Source organism: Amia ocellicauda, chromosome 8, assembly GCF_036373705.1.
Source record: "Amia ocellicauda isolate fAmiCal2 chromosome 8, fAmiCal2.hap1, whole genome shotgun sequence".
NCBI classification, from domain to species: Eukaryota; Metazoa; Chordata; class Actinopteri; order Amiiformes; family Amiidae; genus Amia; species Amia ocellicauda.
Window position 1 is genome coordinate 10,875,934 of NC_089857.1, and position 21,291 is coordinate 10,897,224.

Genomic DNA, 21,291 nt, shown 5'->3' on the forward strand with positions numbered 1-21,291 from the left:
CTTTGAGGACAAAATGTTCACTTGCTGCCTAATATATCCCACCCACTGACACCTGTCAGTGGTCATAATGTTATGGCTTATCGGTGTAATTACCTAGATATATGTGGATGTCAATTGAAAACGACCTGCTTTGAAATAATAACCTTTGACTGAGTTGACTGAATGTCCAGTATGAAATGTAAGGAAGGAACTGCAACAAAAACAATTGAACTGGAGCAGATGAAGGCAGCAAAAGGGGAGAGGGCAGCCGGCGCGCAGCGAGGTGTGCGTCCCTCGGCGGCAGGTAGGGGCGCACTGAGCTCCAGCCCCGGAGCGCCGAGCTGCGCGCTGAGTGAGATCACTATCACTGCTGCAGGACTGGAGAGCGGGATGGAGGGAGGCAGACAGACACTCCAACTGTGACCGAACAAGCCAGGGAAATCACAGAAAAACACCTTCTTCTGCTCGGCCACGGTCGCCCTTCACATGGCTGCCAACTAGCGCCACTGCCCCGCCAGCGGGACTCCGGATTTCACCAGGATACGCGGATTTTTTTTTTCTTTTTTTTTTTTCCCCTTTCAATTTTTTTCTCTCTCGCTGCAGTAAAAAACAAACAAACAACAACAGCAACAACAAAAAGAAATCGGCTTGATTTGTTTTTTTTGCCCCCCCACTCCAGGTGTAGGATTTGAGAGGGAAGCTATGGAGGTACTGATTGAGCAGCAGCATTAAGCAAACCAAGCGGATCGTTTGGCTGTTTACCTTTGTGGTCCGGGAAGAGGGCGAGCTGGGGGGGATCCGCCGATGCGTCTGAGCCCGGGATCTTACCCAACAGATTGATTGGCGAATCCGACCCTTTTTTTTTTTTTAATTTCTGCCTTTTTTTTTTTTGATTAACTCAGCCTCCACCGACGCCATTTTCCGCATTTTCTCTCTCACTCTCTCTTTTAAAGCCTCGTCCTGTTTGACAGACCGCCGGGAGGATGTCAGTGCAGCCGCTGTGCGTGTAAATGGATTTTAAATCATAAAAAACACACACACCGTCGCCAACAAGACGATTCGAGGACAATAACACAGCATCGGATATGGGTTAGTAAGTAACGTGTCGGTGTGTGAATGCGCTGCTGCGGGGTGTAAAAGTATAACTAGGTGTGCTGTTATTCTGCGCCGGGGCAGAAAACGTGGAGCTGCATTGGTTTGCACGGCGGCTTTGCCCTCCGGAGGCTGTTTTATGTGCTGTGTATGTCATGTTTGCGCTTGAACTTTACCGTGTCGCTCTGTGTGTTGAGGACCGGGCAGAGAAGTTTGTCGTGGGGATGTGCCAACCCAAACTTACGTGTTTGCAATGCATGTGTCTAGGAAAGCTGTGCCATGTTTGCAAAGCAGTTTATATACCAGGGCCTGGGGGCGCGGAAACGTGTGCTGGATGGGGTCGATGGATCCAAACTCAAAATCCTGTGCCCATATCGATCAGCGATGCAGGTGCCCAGAATTGGGCTTCATTGCATGGCATGCAGTGGAGACCTTGTCTCTCTTAACGTTGGGTAGTGTTGATCAGAGTGGGTTAGAGGAGAATACAGAAGTACTGAAGGATAATCCGTATTAAAAGGGTTCATGGGAATACAAAACCCTTTCCCGCGAAGAAGAGAGGGAGGTGGGGGGTGAATGGAGGGTGCAAAGTGCGACTTGAACTAAAATGTGCTGGACGTTTTTTTTTTGTCTTCTTCTTCTCTGTTGCGCCGATTCTTGCAGACCCATAGTGTTTGCATGTGTACCTACCAGTATAGAGATTGACACGTGTAACAAGCCATGGGAAACACACGATCAGAGAGATTTCCTATGGACATCCTAGTGTTTTGCTGCCCCCCTCTCTCCTCCTAGTTTCAGGGCAATGCACGCAAGAGAGGTTTTTAAAATAGATGTGCATTTACTTTGAAACCAAGCTCATAAAGAGGTCCTATATTGACTCAGTTCCTGTGCACAGGGAATCCCCTTTGATTGCTCAGACTGCTGTAATGGCTGCTGCTGCTGCTGCAATCTCATTTTGTGGGGGTTGTGGAGAGGACATGACTATTGATCTCTATGGAGGTTTCCACCAGCACTCTCTAACCTCTGGGGTTGACAGATGTGATTTAGGAGCTGTTTTGGAATGGGTCTCTGGTCAGAAAATGTCCTGTAATGCTCCACGTGTCCAGCAAAGGCCTTCATGAACAGTTGGAAAAAGTGGGGGGACCTAAATGTTTACATCACCGTGCAGTCCTCCTGCCATCATGTGAAGGTTAAGGTTTAAATTGTGTTCTTCTGGAAACAACACTCACTGCATACAGATTGATTCTATTTGATTAGGTTTAAATGAAACCAGTCATCTCATTCTGACACATTTTCAAAACCTCTGTATTCACCCTTTTCTACTGAAACGTGGAAATGAACATTCTTCCCCTCTATGGATTGAAGGGCTCAGCATATGTGATTTGTCTAAAAGCTCTGAGTATTTTGTATTCAAGACTTACAAAATACGGTTTGAGGATTAGTTAAGTAAAAGCCCACCAAGGCAGCTGTCATTCTTGAAAATGGATCTCATTGACTACTCTGCCAGAGAGATTATTTCTGGAGGTCAGCTCAGTGTGTAATGTGGTTGGCTATGAATACCAGATGTGAGGCATGTAGTTGTTTCCAGTCAGGGGTGCTTTATAGGTAAGAGTTAAAATACTGAGCTCCAGTCATCAGGAAATTACCTGCTCCCAATCAATTCCCAGCTCTAACAACGGTTCGTTCCCTATTGATTACCACACCAGGGCAAATGGGTACACGCAGGCATAGATGGCTTCAGACTTTACATTGCACAATAATTGACAAAACTGTACAACAGTCTGTTTCAGCTTTTTATCTTTATCCTTCTATATATGGTCTTGGGAACTGTGGTGGTGAAAAGACGTGTGGTGGCTGAAGCATTGAGCTTTGATATGTGGACGAGATGGGTTCACAAGTGTACCTTATTTACAATATGTTCAGCCTTTGAGAATAATTCCAGAAGCATTTATTTCCAGCAGTAATTCAAGTGTGGGTCAATTGCTTCAATGTTCTGGTGAAAAATGGATTTCAGAGGCATACACTGACCATTCCTTACTTAAAACAGCTTCTGGGATATCAATAGGAAAAAGGTTTATTGGGCAGAATGTGAATGGACATCTAGTTTAGGTATGCACAGGCTTCTCAGATACAGTTGGGCAGAAGTTCTGTAAAATAAAATGTGACAAGAAATGTAATTTGTAAAACTTCAGTGAAGTATCTGACTGCATCTGGTTGATGTGCGGACTAAGAGGTGCCTAGACCAGAAACTTTATATGTGGTGGCTGGGAAAGTTTTATAAACCTCATTGGTGTTAAAACTGTGAATAAAGCTATCGGAAATAGTGCTATGACAATGCAAATGAATCATAATATGATGTACGTTTTGTGTGTGATGCTTGTCAAAATGATATGATCTTTCAATGATGGAACATGTCTTACTTAGCATTTACATATGTTTAGTAATTATAATTCTTATGCCCTCTCTAACCTGCTTCATTTCATTATTTGCGGAACTCTTGGTGGGGAAGTCACGGTGCACTTTTATAATCTATATTGTGCTGTTTTGAGGACAATAAATATCTGCGGTACACTAATTTCCCTGCCAATTACTTTGTTCCGACTTTCCAAATCCTGACTGGTTTGCAACCCTCCCTCAGCAATGGTAACTTGAATAGACTGGGCAGTTCCACTTCCTGTGACATAATCACAATTTCGAGCACTTTTAAAATTGGTCATTGCTGCTTTATAAATGTTCCTGCTGCCCCAAATAAGCAAACAAACCAACTATAACAGTTTTTCCAAATATCAAGATTTATTTGCCAATTTAGACACAGATCTGTTCAAGTATGTATACAGATTTGTCACGGTGACTTCACTGCCCTGGGGTCTCCAGAGTTTATCCAGGAGCTGGCCTTTTGGCTTGGCAGGCCAGGGGTGTTCACTGATTTAGCCAGCTTGGCTTGGACAGTCACGTTTGGGCCTGTGATAGACGTTTGAATCTGGATTCTGACCAGATACACAACTACAGCACTGCCATGTCTGAGATGAATTAGAGTGATGCCTATCTATAATGGAGGTTGCTATAAAGTGTAGAAAGGGAGAGTTTAATTGAGCTGCTCACTACAGAGGCATTGCCAATTTATCTTAGGAGACCAATGTGTGATTGAATCATTAGTATTGGCATACAAATTTCTCATGAAATTACCCTCACTATACAATTGAGATCTTAAAACTGGTAGAAAGGTTGAATTGGGTTATTGTCAACACTTTCTAGACATTCAGTGACCCCAGGGAGTCAGTGTTTTCCTCCGAGGTCCACTTTATTGTCATCATCACTATTACCACTCTTCAGTGCTGAACATCACCTCTTGCATATGCTGCAATACCTGCACCTGATAGGTCCACTATGGCCCCTCTTGAAATATCTTGCTCGTCTCAGCTGTGATGCTTCCAATACTAATTCATTTGTTGACTCTATGTAGAAGTTGCACTTCCATCTTTAAATTAGTGTGCAAAATTAAACTGTTGCTTTTGGGCATTTTAAGATGGTTAGTAAAACCTGAATACTGTCTTTGTTGCCAATTTGCAGTTATTGAAAAATAATATTAATGCAGTAAAGCAAAGATGGAAACACTCTACCGAATTTCAAAGATTCATAGATTAACACCAAATATTTAACTGCATCCTACACTTAATGTTCAGTGTAGATGTATTTCCAGTGATCATTCCTTTAAAAGTGATTTTGAGTGTGAAATGTTTTACAGCAGGAGGATAAAGAAATCCCTTTCATAAGAAGATGATTTAATATGCATACATATTCTTTTATTCCAAACATTGTTTTCTTTTTCACAAAAAACCTGCAAAGGTTAACCTGTTTTTCATAGATCAGGTCTTGTGTTAATATGAGGGGGGTTTCTTGTTTATAACTTTGTGTCCACGCGGTCTGTATACCGTAAGTACAGGAGATCGCTGTGAGCCTGGTCGATGACTGGTGATGGAAATAGCAGTGCAGGATCAAAAGCTTAGTTATTTATAGCGGCCAGTTGCTGGGATAATAGTAAAGTGTATTTGTTGGTAACCTAAGTGACATAAAGGTACAATACACAGCTATTACATTCAAGGATCTGTCTTGCTGGCCACTGTAAAAGCTGGCAAAATTTGAATGTATAACATTTTGGAGTACTGAAAGTAATGTATTAGAGATGCAATGCTGTGAATAGGTTTCAAGAGTCTCACACTCTTAGCTTGATAAATTGTATTCTGTTTGCATGTTAACCGAGTAAGTGAACGGAGAAATGCAGGCTTAATGCCTTTGCAGTATGCTTTAGAACTGTTCTGTTCTGAGTGGGGCATGTTCCTTCATCCTGTTAACCAAAAGTAGAAGTTTCGAGTGTCTTAAGATGTGATTTAGATTTCACTTATGCTTGCCTCTGGCCTGGTTTCTATGGAAACCAGCCAAAACCTGACAGGAGTCAAAGTGAAGAGAAGAGAGGACCAAGGACAAGCCGAATTGTTGGCAGGTTTTCAGGACTGAGTTTCAGAGCAAGTATACCTGTTGGCAGTGTTCATAAGCTGAAAGTTAATCTTTGTTATTGACAGCCATTTTGTGTTCCATGCTGCAGTCAGACAGACGAGCTGTAGTTATGTGGCAGAGGATACTCGCACACTACTTGTCTTTCATTTTTTAGTTTTAGGTACTGCCATACTAGAATCAATTTAAATATATGGCACACATCGGACACATTTCCTAAAACCTTAAAAAAAAAATGTTGTTACTATTCTTAATATTATTATTGAGTTTTTCATATAGCCTCTATATTTATGCATGCACATTAAGATTTAAGGTTTTGCATCTGCCTTCACATCGTGGTCTTATTGTATAATTGTTATTTCTGTTCTCAGTGAGGACTTCCTTTAAGATGTTCATATCCACTTAAGCCAGAGTTAGAGGTTAGCCAATCAGTAAGTAGTCAAAGTGAGAAGATTTAGGCATAAAGAGAGAGATTGTGTTGATTCGAAGGAGTCTGATATTGGTTTATATTAAAGGGTCAGACTGCTGGGAAGAAGTTTTCTGACCACAGACTGAACTCTCTGCAGGACATGGTGGAGATCTATGCGTTACATGAAGCTCACCACTGGTACGGCATTGTCTTGCTGCTTTTGCCCCTTTAAATACCCCGCCTATTTTACTGAACCTCTACATGAAAATAAGCCATTGTTCTCCTTGGTGTTTAAGATGCAAGCACGTTCCACTTGTCCTTATGTAAGAATCTATTGGCAGTGTGGCTCAAGGAAGTAATTAAGGATATGCTCAGTAATTATAGCCCTGTTCTCATGTACATCTCCTGCACCATTTATGTCAAAGGCCTAACTTGGCATTTAGCATATGGCATGAACGGTCACTACATTTGGGCTTTTAGACACAGGGGCCTTTATGACAGCTGCACGTTTTGGGTGAAATAACCCACTTATCAGGTTTATCTGATTTAAGAAATGAATACATAATAATAATTGGAATTGTGAATAAATAATTCACGAGAATGTGGCAGACCTGATTAAAGCTTGGAGGTGTTAATTAAAGAAAGCGATAAACCTTTTTTTTTTTTTGTTTTCTACGCTCTGAAAATAGCATTGGTAAACCTACTATGTTGTGTAGTTTGTGAATAGAAATAATGAAGTTTAGGCGTATCATTGAGGCTGGTTCTTGGGTCATAAGGTGTCTTCTAAAGCAGCACCTGCTTTCAACTAACATCATAGATAGTTTGGCTGGATTAAAGATGACATTTTAGAAGGCTCTGAAGAAACTGGTCTGTTGGAAAGTGGCAGTATTTTCATCCTGAAACATTCGTCTTGCTCAGTAATCTCTGGATCTGCGTGTTTTGTGCCATTCTGCATTTTCCATTGTGCTGAATATGGGGGTGACCTTTTCTTGTCAGACAAGGCAATTTCATGATGTATGTTACATAATCATCAGCTCAAAGTGATGAAGTCTGAAGTGGCTGTGACATGTACTTTTTGTGTTGCTTCATCTCCATACAAAAGGTGAAACATTGAAAGAAATAATTCCCACAGCCACTTGAGACTGCGTGACCTTGAGTTACAGGGTGTTGTGTTGGTCTCAGTAAATTTAGCTGGCAGATAAATGAGTATGGGCCAATTTTGAGGAGCAGCATTATTCTTCTGTGGAGACGATTTGATTTAGTCTCTGGTGCATTTTAACAGGCAACAAGAAAGAGACCATTCCAAGGTCCAGAACCTGGTCTTACATCAGAGAATCGGTATTCTGCTTCTGATTGTATATAACTGTAATGTGTAACATCTGTGTGTAGCACGTACAGGGGAAAACCAGAGAATGCAGATACCGATAGATTCCGACAGTTTTTCTTGTATGAAAAATGTCCTACATTTGGCCATCAAAATATCATTTTTTTAAAAGTCTGTTGTGTGCAGTGTTTTGTCACTGCTTTAGATAGCTCATGCTAACGTTGAAAAGCAGCAGGAAAGCAACCACAGATGATGCTTCCTGAAGAGGAATGATGAGCAAATGGGGGTAACAAAGAGAAATGAGAGCTGCCTTAGCTAAGTCACTCTGGATGGGCTGTTGTGATTGATTTGTACAACACACCAGAAAAGAATGACAACTTTGTCACTATTTGAATAACTCAAGGGTGTTTCAATAAAAACCACATGCAGCTTAGCTGGTACAGGGTGTTTGCTTGTTTTGCTTGCAGATCTGCTCAGAGTTCTCTTATGAATAATTTTCAGTATGACCAGCACTGCCTTCCTGTAGCTTTGGTTAATGATATAGTCAATGTTAGAAGATGGCAAAGGGAGAATCTTAAACTTGTGACAGGTACATCACAGCTTGGAGCTGCTTTTTGAGAAGAGATTTACCTCCATTTCCCCTTGCACTTGCAGTCTAAAGCTGTGTCCCTGGAATGATGCACTTAAAATTCTAGTGAGGTGCAAACTTTCGCCCAATTTGTTCTCTGTTGTTCCAGAGGCTCATGTATTATTAGTTTGAATACAGATGTGGATTTTTTTAGAGGATGATGTGTTGTATAAGAACAGGCTGCATACTATTATTTGTGTGAAGTTCCTGGGAGTCATCTTGTATGTCTTCACAGCAACTCTGTTCTGCGTTAAGGTCCTGCTTCCGTGATCCTCGTTTAGCTTGACAACTGAGTTTGCCATTCCTAAAACCACAAACAGGTTTAATGGAAGAAAAGAGCAGAAGCTGGTGTTTGTAGTTGCGGAGATTAAAAGGATGTCCCACAAAGACAGTGTAGCCAGGTTCCTGGTACATTTCCGTCCGCTTTGCCGAAGAATGTAGAAGAGTCGCTGTGATGTCATGGGCCTGTGTGCTGACTAAATTGCCCTTTGCCTCTGCAGACACTCGAATCTTCGACAGCTTGGCTGACTGTTTTTGATTTTCCCCAGGGCCTCTCTCTCTCCCTGGCCTTAAAAGGGATTGTGTTCAGCAGCTCCTTCTTTTCAGTTGTACCCTGTACAGAGAAGGGCCTCCCTGAAAATCCAGCGCACTGCACGCTGCTTCAGAGAAAACATTCAGTTATTACCAGTAAGATTGCATTTAATTTGATATTCGTCATACCATGGGACTGTAGCAGAGCAGGAAAAGGGGGATCATAGAAGGTTAAACTTTTACTGAACCATAACCTTGAGAAAGGGCTTTGTAAGCCGTCCTGCGAAGTCCAGTCTGGATTATGATTTATATACCCTTTTTTTTTTTTTTTTACTTGTAAACAGACTCTTTAAAAGATTATTAAACTAAATATCTTCATACAACATGGAAAACCTTTGTACCTTAATAAATTAGCATGTAGAAAGAAAATGTTATCTTATTGAAAGAAATAGATTATTGTATAAATATTTATATTAAATACATGTCATTTTTATATATAACCACCCTCTGGTAACATCTGAGTAAAGCTTTTAAAATTACAAATTAAAATCTGTCGAATTCTGTTGAACACGCTGTCGTGTTTCAAATTTATTTGCACATGCACCTGGTTGGTCTGTCCCTGAAAATTAAAATAGTACATGTACTATTTGCAAAGCTCTTTTCATGACATGCGCATTATATCATGTGGAAGTTGGCAACCTACAAAACAGCTTTTTAATTCATTCATATTGGTTGTATGAAACTGAGAAATGTGCTCTTGCTTAGCTGTCATCTTATGGTGTGTGTTGGTCTCAAGGTGACTGTTCCTTTGTGTTTCTGCATTTGATGTAAGTGTTGAAAACAGCATTTTTTAAATGCATGCGTGTTGTGCATTACAGCATCCTTAGAGCATGTCTTTGAGGAACCCTTTCCATCCTCTGAAGAGTGTAACTCATTATTTAAGTTTCAGCTGTCCCAACTGTTGCTTGAGGTTATTGAAACTTTTGGCTCTAGCTCAAATTGCACATCTTCAACACATGTACTTCTCGTCTCCAAATAGGCTTGACATGGGTGACGTCTAACTGCCCATGGAAACAAATCACTTTCATATTCTAGTATAAGAATATGCTATGTTTGGGGCTTCCAGTTGACATAGATGTTGAAGCCTCCACTGGCATTGAAGGCTGTGGAACTAGTAAAGCCAGAGTAATGAAGATGGGTAATCCAGAATATAGATCTTTAGCTGTAACAAATTGTAATAGGTGAGACTGCATTATCAATCTGGTCGGGCAATGAGGAATTAAGATATTAAAGGCCAGTCTCTGTACAACACGGGACATTGGGGCCGTTACATATGCAACAGTAAAGTACTGTAAAGTAGCCTAAATTCCACCTGGCCAACAAAAACTACACAGCCATGGCCTTTTCTAGGACTTTTTTCTTACTAAAGTTAATCTTCAGGAATTGCAGCCAAAACACTAAGAGTCTTCCGGTTGGATTGGAGCCTCATATCGAATGATTCTGGGCTTGAAATTGTATATGCTATAGATTTCGTATGGCACGTTTCATTTCAGGAAGTGGCACAGATTAAAAAAACAACCAAAAATGTACGTTAACTGTGCCAGCTGGCCTTATACGTGCCTTTCATCACAACTCAAGTAAGCTTGGTGACCTCGGCTGATGCAGCCTGCATCTGCAAGAACGTATTCTGTTGAAAATGTTACTGTGGGGTTTGCAGTGCACTGGAAGCTGCCTACAAAGCAAGTCATCAGGCATGTGGTAGTGGTGTAGAAAATGCGTGTGCAGGAGTTTAAAACAAAAGCAAAACAAAACGCATTCCTTTGCCCTTACTCGATTTGGGCAGAAACACATGAATAAAGCCTAATAAAATAAGAACTCTAATCCAGAAAGACTTTAATCAACTTCGTGAAACTTTTTTCCCCAAGCAGTCCAGGGGCTGCCAACGAGGGCTGTTTTTATTGTCCATGAACTTTCACTATTTCATAGTGAACCTCGTGACTGTGACTTGCATTGTCATTGTTTTGTTTACAACAGAATGATACTGTAAAGCAAGCTAGTGAAGTCCTCGGTCAGTGTACCTCAGGATGTATTCTGTCTCTAAGTCTTCTTTGCTCTTGTGATTCTGCAATTCTTAATAGATTAACTCTTGGTGTACTCTTGCAGTGTGGGAAAGTAAAATGCACAGCATTTCCGTCTTTAATATTCTTATAACTAAACAAAAAAGAACTGTAAATCCATATGGCAAGCCAGTTCTTACCTGAAACCTGCTGCTGGAGTGAGAGTGTAAGAGAAGACATTCAGAGCCACTCTTCCTCCTATCTAGACTAGATAGAGACATCAAAGGCTGTCTAATATACATATTTACCAGTTAGTTCCAAGTGTCCCTTTTTATCCCAATGTCTGCTTCCTCCTGTCGCACTGAAGGAGCTCTCTCTTGTGCAGCTGTCAGAGCAGTCAGACAGTTTCCCTGATGGGTAGAAAAGCAATAACAAGTACTCTTACCAGGAAGTGGCCCTCGGGGTCTGCACAGATTTCTGCTGGCTGTGTGATATTATCACCAGGCTGATTAATCTTGTGCTACAAGTCACTCAGTTTAAACTGGATCACACTTGCGTGGAAGGGCTGTGAGCCGGATTGGGGAGGTTTCTGAATGGGATATCATGTGGCATGATTCCTTGGGGGTGGGACAGGTTGTCATTGCACAGTACATGTCGCAGGGGGATTATTGGAAACCATTTGGCTGTGGATTGGGAAGAAAGAAAAGAAAAAGAGAAGAAATAAAAGCTTTGTGCATTAACACAATTGAAACTGAGCTGGAAAAGGGAGTCGGTTTTAAGCTAATGAAGACTCCAACATCTCCATGGACGTGAGGATGCTAGGTTCAATACGCCAGTTATTATTGTTAATTTCATGTTGGTGTTGTGCATTAGGTATGGAAGAGCAATATCATTTTTTTTTTTTTTTTAATGTATAATTGACTGGACTGGCTCACGCCTTTGTTACAATTGAAAAAGCAGGCCCACAGTATCTAACACACTGGTGTGCATCTTAGATGGTATGTGTTTTCAGCAATCACATGTGCAGACAATTTATTGTTGTCAGTTTCAGTTTAATTAATTTCTGCTGATTTTGTTATACAGTAAACAAAGGCATTTATTTTGTTTCTTTTTCTCTCTTGATCTGATACAAACCATTCCAGCAAAGAATCATACCCATAAGACTTCTGGTGCGGCTTACCTTGGCAAACGTATGATCATGGATTCCAAAGTACATTTCCCAGTGAAATACCTCCATGAAATATGCCCTTTGAGCTCTGTTCCCTAAAGTTACCAATTATTTGTATGCAAACCAGCTGAACGCTTTTCACAATGAGAATGCGGTCACCTACTGCAGACATTTAAGTCTTGAGATTTTGTAATAATGAGCAGAACATTTAAAGGAAAATCTCATTCAAGTTGGTCTTAGTCCTCTGATTTCCTTGTATATAGAGCTGTGGAGTCTTTGCAGCACAGCACAGATAGGCTTGGAGTTCACAGTGCTTGCATCAGATCAACAACTGGTAAGATCGGGTGGTCAGGAAACTACCAGTTGTCACCAATGATGAAGTCCAAGTGTCTTAGCTGTCACCTGTCACACTGTCGCAACATGAAACGACACAAAAAGCATGCTGACTTCACGCCTGCCATATCTCTGGTGACTAGTGGAGTAAAGTCAGTCAGCAGGGCAGTTAGCTCCTGTGCTTTTGTAGTCTTTGCAGATCAATACAGAGTTGACATGGAACGTAAAGTCAACACAGTCATTGTATTCTTACTTATGCTGGATCAAGGACTTGGTGGCAAGATTGCGAGTCTTGGCTAAACAAGTGCGAGCAGTGTCTTTTGAGAGAGGAACACCTGAGTAAGCTTTAGTTTCTCCTTCTCTCTGAGTTAGGAAGAATTTTTATATATATAATATATATACGTATGTGTGTGTGTAGATTTTTATTTATACATGCTAACAATGTTGAAATATCATAACAATATCAGATGCTTGTACTCCAGTCTGATCCTTCAGGGTTATCCTTCCAATGCAGCCTGGGAGGTAATTGACGAAGGATTAAGTGTAGCTGGGAGGACCTCTGCAACCCCAATGTTGGAGACACAGTTATGTGCTGATAATGGGCTTTTCTCTGTTATCTAGTACTCTTGGATAAGCCAAATGGTTTTTCTCTGATTTTAACAGTCTTACAAACTTCTGAAGCTGTAGGAAATTTGTCAAGTTTAACGGCTAAAGCTATCTTTGCAAAGAGTTCATTGAAGTGCTGTTATTATTTTTCATTGGTGTTAAAATGGTAACTTGCAGGGTTGCTAACATTATTGCCTTGTATGCCACAGTATGTTGTCACGTGTTTAATTAATGTACTGCAGGTTTAGTGACTTGAAAATTTAAGTTCCACAGCACAACATTTCTTCAGTGTAGCCACTCACAGACTGGGTTTGGGCACCAGGGTGTGTGCAGGAAAAGCAGAAAAAAACGAATCCACCATTTAAAATGTCAGTACCACACACTGGATTGTTATTGTTTGGTATGTGGCTTTGGGAAGCTTAATCATGATGTATAGTGTTTTATGTCCTATTCTATAGAGGGCTCATAAGGATATTATTGCATTTTTCCAAATGGTTAGTGGTTATAGTGAGATCAGTACCATTTTGGGGAACTGCAAAAAAAAAAAAAAAAAAAAAAAAAAAATGTGCCTGGTGGTGTCTGGATATCCTGCGGTTTGGCTCTTCAGTTACATTTAAAAACAATAGCTGGAATTTTACTTCTGTGCAGATAGGAAACCAAAATGTACTCCTTAATTACCCAACGTCGCGGCCCCAGCTGACCGCGAAGTAATGAGAAATGCATTACCTTTGGTTTTAGAAGCCGATGTATGTATGAAAAAAATGCTGCTTGTCAATTTGCATGGCTTTATCTTATCTGCCGTTTCCTCTGTGGGGAATTCCTTGGGGGATAATCTTGGCTGCTATGTACACTTGGGGACGTTGGAGATTCTTCATTCTGCTAAAAGCCATTGAAGTTGTATATTGACGCCATCGTTCCAGGAAATGACCGTTCTTTGACGCTGGCAGGTCTGAAGTGAGCTTGGCCCTTCCAGTTTAATGTGGGAAAGGGCCATTTCACACCTTGACAATCCATATCGCTGAGGTGTCGGCAGCTAAGGGGCCCCCTTTTGTCACCATGGAAACTGGCTTCAGCACTTGGCTCCCAGCAGCAGGGGTGCTCCTGGAGGACATCTGAGATTTGATGGGCTCCTTGCTGTCGATTTTAGACTGTGCTCTGACCTCTTCCCCTCACTTGCGAGCTTTGATGTCATGACATGCAGCCAAAAAGAACATTTTATCTGTGGTGACTCGTGCTCTTTCTTTTCTCCTTCCCACGGCATCTAAAATGAGCTCCTTCATTTGTTCTTAGTTTGCGTTGTGTACCCCCTTGTGTTTGGGATGCGCTGTGTAATGGTCATGACCAAGCTGCTCTTCCGTGCCTGGTTTGAAGGTGCAAGAAGGAGACCCCTCCTGCCATGTACACCTCTGTACTTCTATTGGTCTGTAAACTTGTGACCAGATATTTTTTTGCTGGCATTCCTGTTATACTGTATTTTGAAAATGTTATTGCATTATTTTCTGTGATTTTCTCAAGTAATTAATTAACTGTTATAGTATACACTGTTCATACTGTCGCATACAGTTTACAGCCCTGCATTCTGAGAATAGCTGTTTCAGAATGATGTGCAAGAATGCACCTCGTAGCCTAGTTAGTGTAAAAAAGGTGTGTCGCAGTGTACCGTAAATGTGTGTCTCCAGCATGCTGTATGATCGTTCAGCAAGCTGGGTGCATCTTTCAACTTGTTTGTTTTTCAGTGTTGTATATGAATGGGTGAATGGTTTATTCAAAAAAACAACAACAAAAAGAAAATGGTTATGAAATGCATCTCCCACTGAAGTTCTCTGAGCACCTAAACTGTATTTCTTGACATGGAGTCATACATGTAGAGACTTTTTGACTCCTACACTTCGGAGACACCCTACCTGAATGGCCCTGATGTACTGAAATTCAAAATATGAATAGTTGTTGGCCCCATCTACAGTTAATTTATGTATTTGACAGACAAATAGCTTAGCAGTGTTGCTGAGAAGAAATACTTTGCCAAACGGTAACCTCATTACCCTGTTACATATGAGGGGGCAGGGGGGACTAGACGATATTTATGTCAACCTGAATCTTACGGGGTTTTGTGTTTCTGGGTTTGGTTAACGTCTTCTAAAAATGTTATTGCTGTGATTGATGCCAAAACAAAGCCAGGCATATTTAATCTCTCCTATTGCACAATGGGGCCTTTATTTGAAGGCTACATGATTCTAGGTACTCTTTATGTTTTGGTCGTTACTTTTTAGACCTTGTGAGTTCAAGTCAGAGTAATCTCAAATTCTGGTCAAACACGTTAAAGCGCTTTATTCTGAGTCACTGTAGGAATGGTTGAGGAGATGAAAACCTCATATTTAAAAATGTGTAGTAATTTTTTTTTGGGGGGGGGATATGTTGTTTAAGATTAGATCTATATTCTATAATGCTCAATGCGCAGGCCTTTGTCTTAAGTGGATTAGATTACAGATTGCTGTATAGTGACATGTAGCAACCAGGAAACTGGAAGGGCAGACCGAGGCATACAAAATTGTCATGAAGCTTCAATTTGCAGTACAGCATAGCTGGAACCCATTGTTGTACAACATGACAGAACTCATTAAAACAATTTGTGTATACAATGGGGTTGAAAACAGATTCAACTCTGTCGATTGCTTCACAGTTCTCACTACCCCCCCCAACCAAAACCTACTTTTAAAAGTCCCCATGGTCTTTTTTTGCTTCTTTAGCAGACCAAGTGCTTGATAAGGTAGACTACTTCATTCGTTCTCATTTACAAGGACTGAAAGGTTGTGCATCAACAGTCATCATTTCAGAGGCACATGCTTTTATTGGTTGCCATGGCATTCAGCCAATGAGCACAGATTTCCCAGCAGCTACTGCTCTACATGCAGTCAAAGTCATTTCCCTCCGTCTCCTGTTGTTGTTTCGAATAGGGCAGTGGTCATAGTTTCACATCATTGATTTTAGTTTTTAAAGTGGATCTTCTGTTCAATTTATGTTTCTGTTGAACTTCACATGTACAACCTTCTAATGGCTGAATGTATGAAGTGTCTTTCATTTGCTAACTGTTCGTGCAGACAGAGAGCATTCAGAGGGAGAAAGAGGCATTATATGAGGCCTGAGCACATCCTATATACAACATAAATCTCAGCCATTGTGCTCCCAACCCTGCAAGTGAAGACATAACAAAGAGCTGTGATGAACATCTGCCCGCTGTGTCCAGCCCTTCACAAACCCTCAGAGTGTCCTCCTTTGGTCTATGCCACTTTATCTAATAGAGAGGAAAGATAAACAAAATAAAGTGTTGTATACTTTCTGTACTCTGTGTACATGATGAAGTGTCCCTCCGCCACAGGATGCCCCAGTTCTCAGAAAACACAGCAATGCAATTCATCTGTGGTTTTTACGTCTCTAATAACTGTGTGCTGTGGATGCTGCAAGATCTGAGCTCCCTGTCGCCCCTGCAAGATAAGCTTGTGGGCGGACTTTTTTTTTTTCAATTTTCTTCTGTCTGTTTGCAGTCAACATTACCATTGGTGGTTTGTATACTTACTCCAAAAGAGAAGGGCAGAGAATTGAAAACCCCTCAGTATGAGGAGAGCACATGACAGTGCCTGGGATCTACTGGTATAGATTGCTATTCACGTTTTTCAGTACTGCAATTAACCGACCTTATGGCCAAAAACAGCTGTAAACAACAGATGTGAAACACTGGCATACTCCTTTTTAAGATTCCTACTGATTCCTATGATTGTTTTTATTTATTTTTATTTTAATGTATGAAATGGACAGTTTCCTGACTGTACAAAAAGGTTAACTGTCAAAAACACAATCAGATTTTGATTCATATGCTTTAATGGGCTTTATTATGAAATGCATAACATAGCAGTGCACTATCTACTTGCAAATAGGGGCCTGAATGAGTCTTTCATTGACTTGATATTTTTGTTATGGGTAGCTGCAGTAGCGGACAAGTGAAAACTGGATGTAGGCAGTAGCAGGGTAGATTGCTATTGCAGAATACCTCCGCAAACTAATTTTCTTCATAAACCTTAAACCTGTTGTAATTTAATGGATTGGAAGGTCGTTTGTACATTCTGCTGGTTCTATGCCTACTTGACTGAGCATCTGCAGCTAGGATTTTTTTTTGGGAAATGGCTGGTTCTTGATGTATTGTATCTGTGTACAGGAAGCTGACTGTGGTGAGAAAGGAAATGCCATAATAATCTGTTATGACACTTTCTTACCACGTTTTGGGAGTTTGTTAGACTGGAATGGAATGAGTTTCTGAAATAAATAGGTGGATATCATGTAGCCTGTGGTAGCCACTGTCTCATTTGCTGTGCACAAGCCCTGAAGGGATCATTTGATGCATTAAACACACAACCCTTATGTGTATCTTTAGGTTTCTCTGATCAATAGCATTGTTTTTTTGTTTGTTGGCTTTCACTGACTTTGCTTACCCTTTCTCACCAACAGCATTTCAAGAGGTAGGGTGATCTTTTTTTTTTTTTATGCTGAACTTTTAGTCCACTTTGCATGCGTTAAGAAAAAATAATAATGGTTTAGGGAACCACATCTGTATTTTTCTGTGAACACACTTCTTATGGTTCGAAGGCTCTGTTGTGTAATTCTCTTTTCCTATTTCTCCTTTATGTATTTATATGATGCTAGATTACTCATTAAAGCAAAAATAACTCCTGAACAGACTTGAAAAGGTAAATGACAGGAAACCACATAGAGAAGTGTTTCCATGTTGCACCACAATGCCTTTGATGGAGCAAAACAAACATGGTGCAACATTTCACGGTCTCTGCTGAATGAGGCCGAATACTAATTGTTGACAAGTCTTTTAAGAAGCTGTTTTTAGTATCGTGTTCACTTTTTTTTTTTTTTTTTTATAAACCACTGTCATCTATTCAATATGTTAGAATACAACTGTAAATAAAGAAAGTATGTTAGAAAGTAACTGGAAAATAAACATTCATATGCATTTCAAAATCTTTCTAATTAGTGCAGTTCACTGTTGATTTGTGTAAGAAAATGATAATGCCCCCACAAGTACAAGAAAACCTGAAACTTTGTGTTTATTTATTTGTGTGTGTTTATGACACTTTCAGCAGTGTCTGCTTTTAACTTGTCTCATTGAGATTTCATAAAACATATCTCTACCAGACAGGCCTTAGATGAAAGATTTCTGCCTTATTTTCTCTTCAGGTTTTGAAGCTTCCAGTTATTGACAGAAAAATGTTGGAACTTTGACACTGACAGTTCAATTTTGATGTTAAATAGCCCGCTATGGAAGTAGTGAATTCAAACCCTAATTAGGAATTTCTTCCAGCTAGAGCTTGTATTGCTTTGCAGGTCACTGGTTTATCTGGCATTTAAAGTAACATATTTATCACTGTGTCAGTTGTCTGATGTGGAGTTCCTCATTTGCTCCTTTTCACACAACTGGCATACCACTGAAGACTACCAGCCAGATGAGGTGGTCTCCGATATAATTACTCTGTTGCGTGGCGACTGGCCTTGAAAGTAATTATTTGGAAAATCCAGCTGATTTTGGTTTGGTTATACGCGATCCTTCAGCAGCAGAGTTTTGAATGTTAGCTTGAACCTGGAGTAGGACGACCTGTGGTTTGAAATAAGATACTATTCTCAATTCTTTCACCTGTTTATTTGCATGTCTTTGACTCCTGCAGGGAATACTAACCTTTGTGTTTAATTCCTGTTCAATCTAAATGGAGGACAGTTAGTCTGGCAGGTGTGTTTTAATAAAGCCTGTATGCATCCGCTTGAGAGGGAGGGAGCCATAGTTGCGATGTGTTAAAAGACAAGAGTGCCGAAGCTCCTCCTACTTGTGCTGTAGGATCATTGCCTTTAAGCATCACCAACAAAATAACGAACCAAATGCTGTCACTACTGAGCTAGGAGATTCCTTTGGAGAATTTAAAATGCGCTCCATCCTGACCCCGCTGCCTTGCAATCCATGCTACATCTTCTTTTGAAGGATGCCTACAGAAAGAGAATATGAAAAGCTTTGGCTGAGAATAGCAGCTTTGTGCAGGCAATGTGAGGTTACTTGGAACCTGTGCAAACTGCAAATATACACAGTTTCTCATTTCTGCATTTATTATGATAATGGTGATTATTATTTATACTGCTATTACTACTTGTTGTTTCTAGTAGTTATATCACTATCCCTCCATGAAATTGATTTGCTAATAAAAAAATTGTATAAACATGATAGATGAAAACAATGGTATTCAAATTCTTTCCTTCCTTTTGTCTCTTTGCAGTTACACCTTTGCCGTTGTGTCTACGTCTGGGATTAATAGGAATTTTGGAGCAACTGTGACTTTGGATTTTTGAGCCGTGACTGACTGGGGGTGTTCAATATCAGCGCGCGAGTTCACTCACGCTTTCTGCGTCCCGAATTCACTCTCGGGAACGTCGATGGAGCAAAGAGAACTTTCTGGCCCTGCCCGACCAAAGGTGGGTGAGTCTGAGTTTCGGCCTGGCGGGGGGACCCCAAACCCGGGTACCATCCCTGAGGGTTCGGGGGGGCCTCTCCCTGCTCCAGGGAAAGGGCTCCCTGCCGCCGGAGAGAGGGTGGACCCTGAGGAGGAGGAAGACCTAGGGCTGGGCCGCGATGTAGATGCCAACTCGAACGCAGACAGCGAGAAGTGGGCACAGGGAGATGGCCTGGAGGAGCAGGAGTTCTCCATCAAGGAGGCCAGTTTCTCAGAGGGGAGCCTCAAGCTGAAAATCCAGACCACCAAGAGGGCCAAGAAACCCCCGAAGAACCTGGAGAACTACATCTGTCCGCCGGAGATCCGAATCACCATCAAACAGCCCGGAGAGCAGAAGGCCGCAAAGCTAAGCAGGAGCAGTAAAGGGGCCAAGGAGGAGGAAAAAGCAGCGACTAAGAAGAAGGTAACCTTAACTTTATCATTAGCATCTTAATGGAATTTTATTTTTTATTTTTAAGATTTTAGTGTTTTTAATAGTATGTTTGGTTTACACAGGTCAGTGGGCTTGTTCGCTCACTAATATGAAATGCAATGTCCAGCAGGCACTGAACAGCCTGCAAATATTTTAGCGATGCAATTCAGATCAATTAGAAGTTACTTTTAATTTGAGTAGTCTTTAGTCATTGCTATTTGATAATTGGAATATTCAATGATCACAAGACATCCCCTAAGTCCTATTAACAACATTTACAGTAGTATTTATATTTTCAATATGTGTTCAATGGCATCTTTCTGAATTTACATAGTCGAAGGTTCATTGAATGCTATAAAGAAGGTTGTTGTTGCCATGGCTTAAAAGCATGGAAGCCATACAAATTTTCTCAATTGAAATTTCACTGCATTTCCATAGTCTCCAGCGTCTCTGCACTTCTCTTTTGCTCTGCATTTTATCAGCATTTGCCAATATAAATTTTAAATGGAAAGCAAATGTCAAAATACCCAAAATGACTATATGCTCTAGCCACAATAAATAACCGCAGGGTTGGAATACATTTCTCTCATTTCACCAAATAGTGGTTTTGGAGTAATTGGGGAAAAAAAAGTATATGAAAATGTATGGTTTAATGGAGCCTTAAAGTGTGGGGAGTAAGGCTGTATAATTCATCAGAGGAAATAAAATATTTACTTTGTTCCAATTCCAAAATGACTGATCCTCTCTTGCATACCGTACAGTAATAATGGGTTAATTTCCTTGTATTTTTTGTAACTGTAGTATCTTTTTACAATGCAAATAACACCTAGCAATGGATATATATTGAAGGTTTATTGCCACCAGATATAAAAACATAAGGCTTTACATACATAAATTAATTTAAAGAACATTTATTAAGATCCAAAATCTTCAAGCTTTTCAACAGACGTTGTATTGGTCGCACAGCACAGGCACCACTGATTGCTATGCTAATGTCTGCTCATGTTCTCCTCATGGAACGATTATGAATGCAAGTGGTCAGGTTAGAGATGTCTGAATGGGTTATTGTGGACTCCTACGATGTGGTGCAGGAAGAACAGTCACTGAGGTGTAATGGAAGAAGAAGCGTTTTTTTTTTTCTGTGCTTCTTCGTGGGCAAAGGCTTCACAGTGTCAAGACTGTGGTCACATGCAGCCACGTAACCACATTTGGGAAATTACATTTTTACCATTGGAATATATATATATATATATACACACACACACACACGAGTAGTGTTTTTGTCAAATATTTATGCAAATATCTTGATTTTAGTGTGGCCAAGTTAGATACTCGACTTTCACACACTGCACACACACACACTGCGTGCCCAGCCTTTCCCACAGAACCTGATATGTTGTAGTTTTGTTTTTTCTCTAAAGAGGAAAAGCAGGAGAGAGGAAAGTAGAGGCTTCTGGGAGAGAATGAAAGGACAGGATTGTGAAACCGCAGCCCAACCCTGTAATTTAATATAATTAGGGAGAAAATGCTTGCTTGCAGAAGCGTTGTGGAACTGCCAGCATCAGCAGCTTTGTACAAGAGCACCGGAGCTCAAATTGATTTTTTTTTTTTTTCCTGCAACATTGAGGAATTCGGTTGTTAACCACTGCAATTCTAAAGCATATAATCATCGCAATGCTGCTGTATATT

General features: G+C 40.6%; 1 protein-coding gene across 2 annotated transcripts in view; it reads left to right on the forward strand.

Moving 5' to 3' along the window:
• The first annotated feature begins 323 nt into the window (after nt 1-323).
• The window catches only part of setbp1 (SET binding protein 1), a 79,370-nt gene continuing 58,402 nt past the window's right edge, over nt 324-21,291 (forward strand). For both annotated transcript variants that reach the window (XM_066711998.1, XM_066711999.1), the window contains exons 1-2: nt 324-1,068; nt 18,957-19,593. In XM_066711998.1, coding sequence (XP_066568095.1) covers nt 19,114-19,593 — 480 coding nt within the window. In that variant the 5' untranslated portion in view covers nt 324-1,068; nt 18,957-19,113. The remainder of the gene's footprint in view (nt 1,069-18,956; nt 19,594-21,291) is intronic.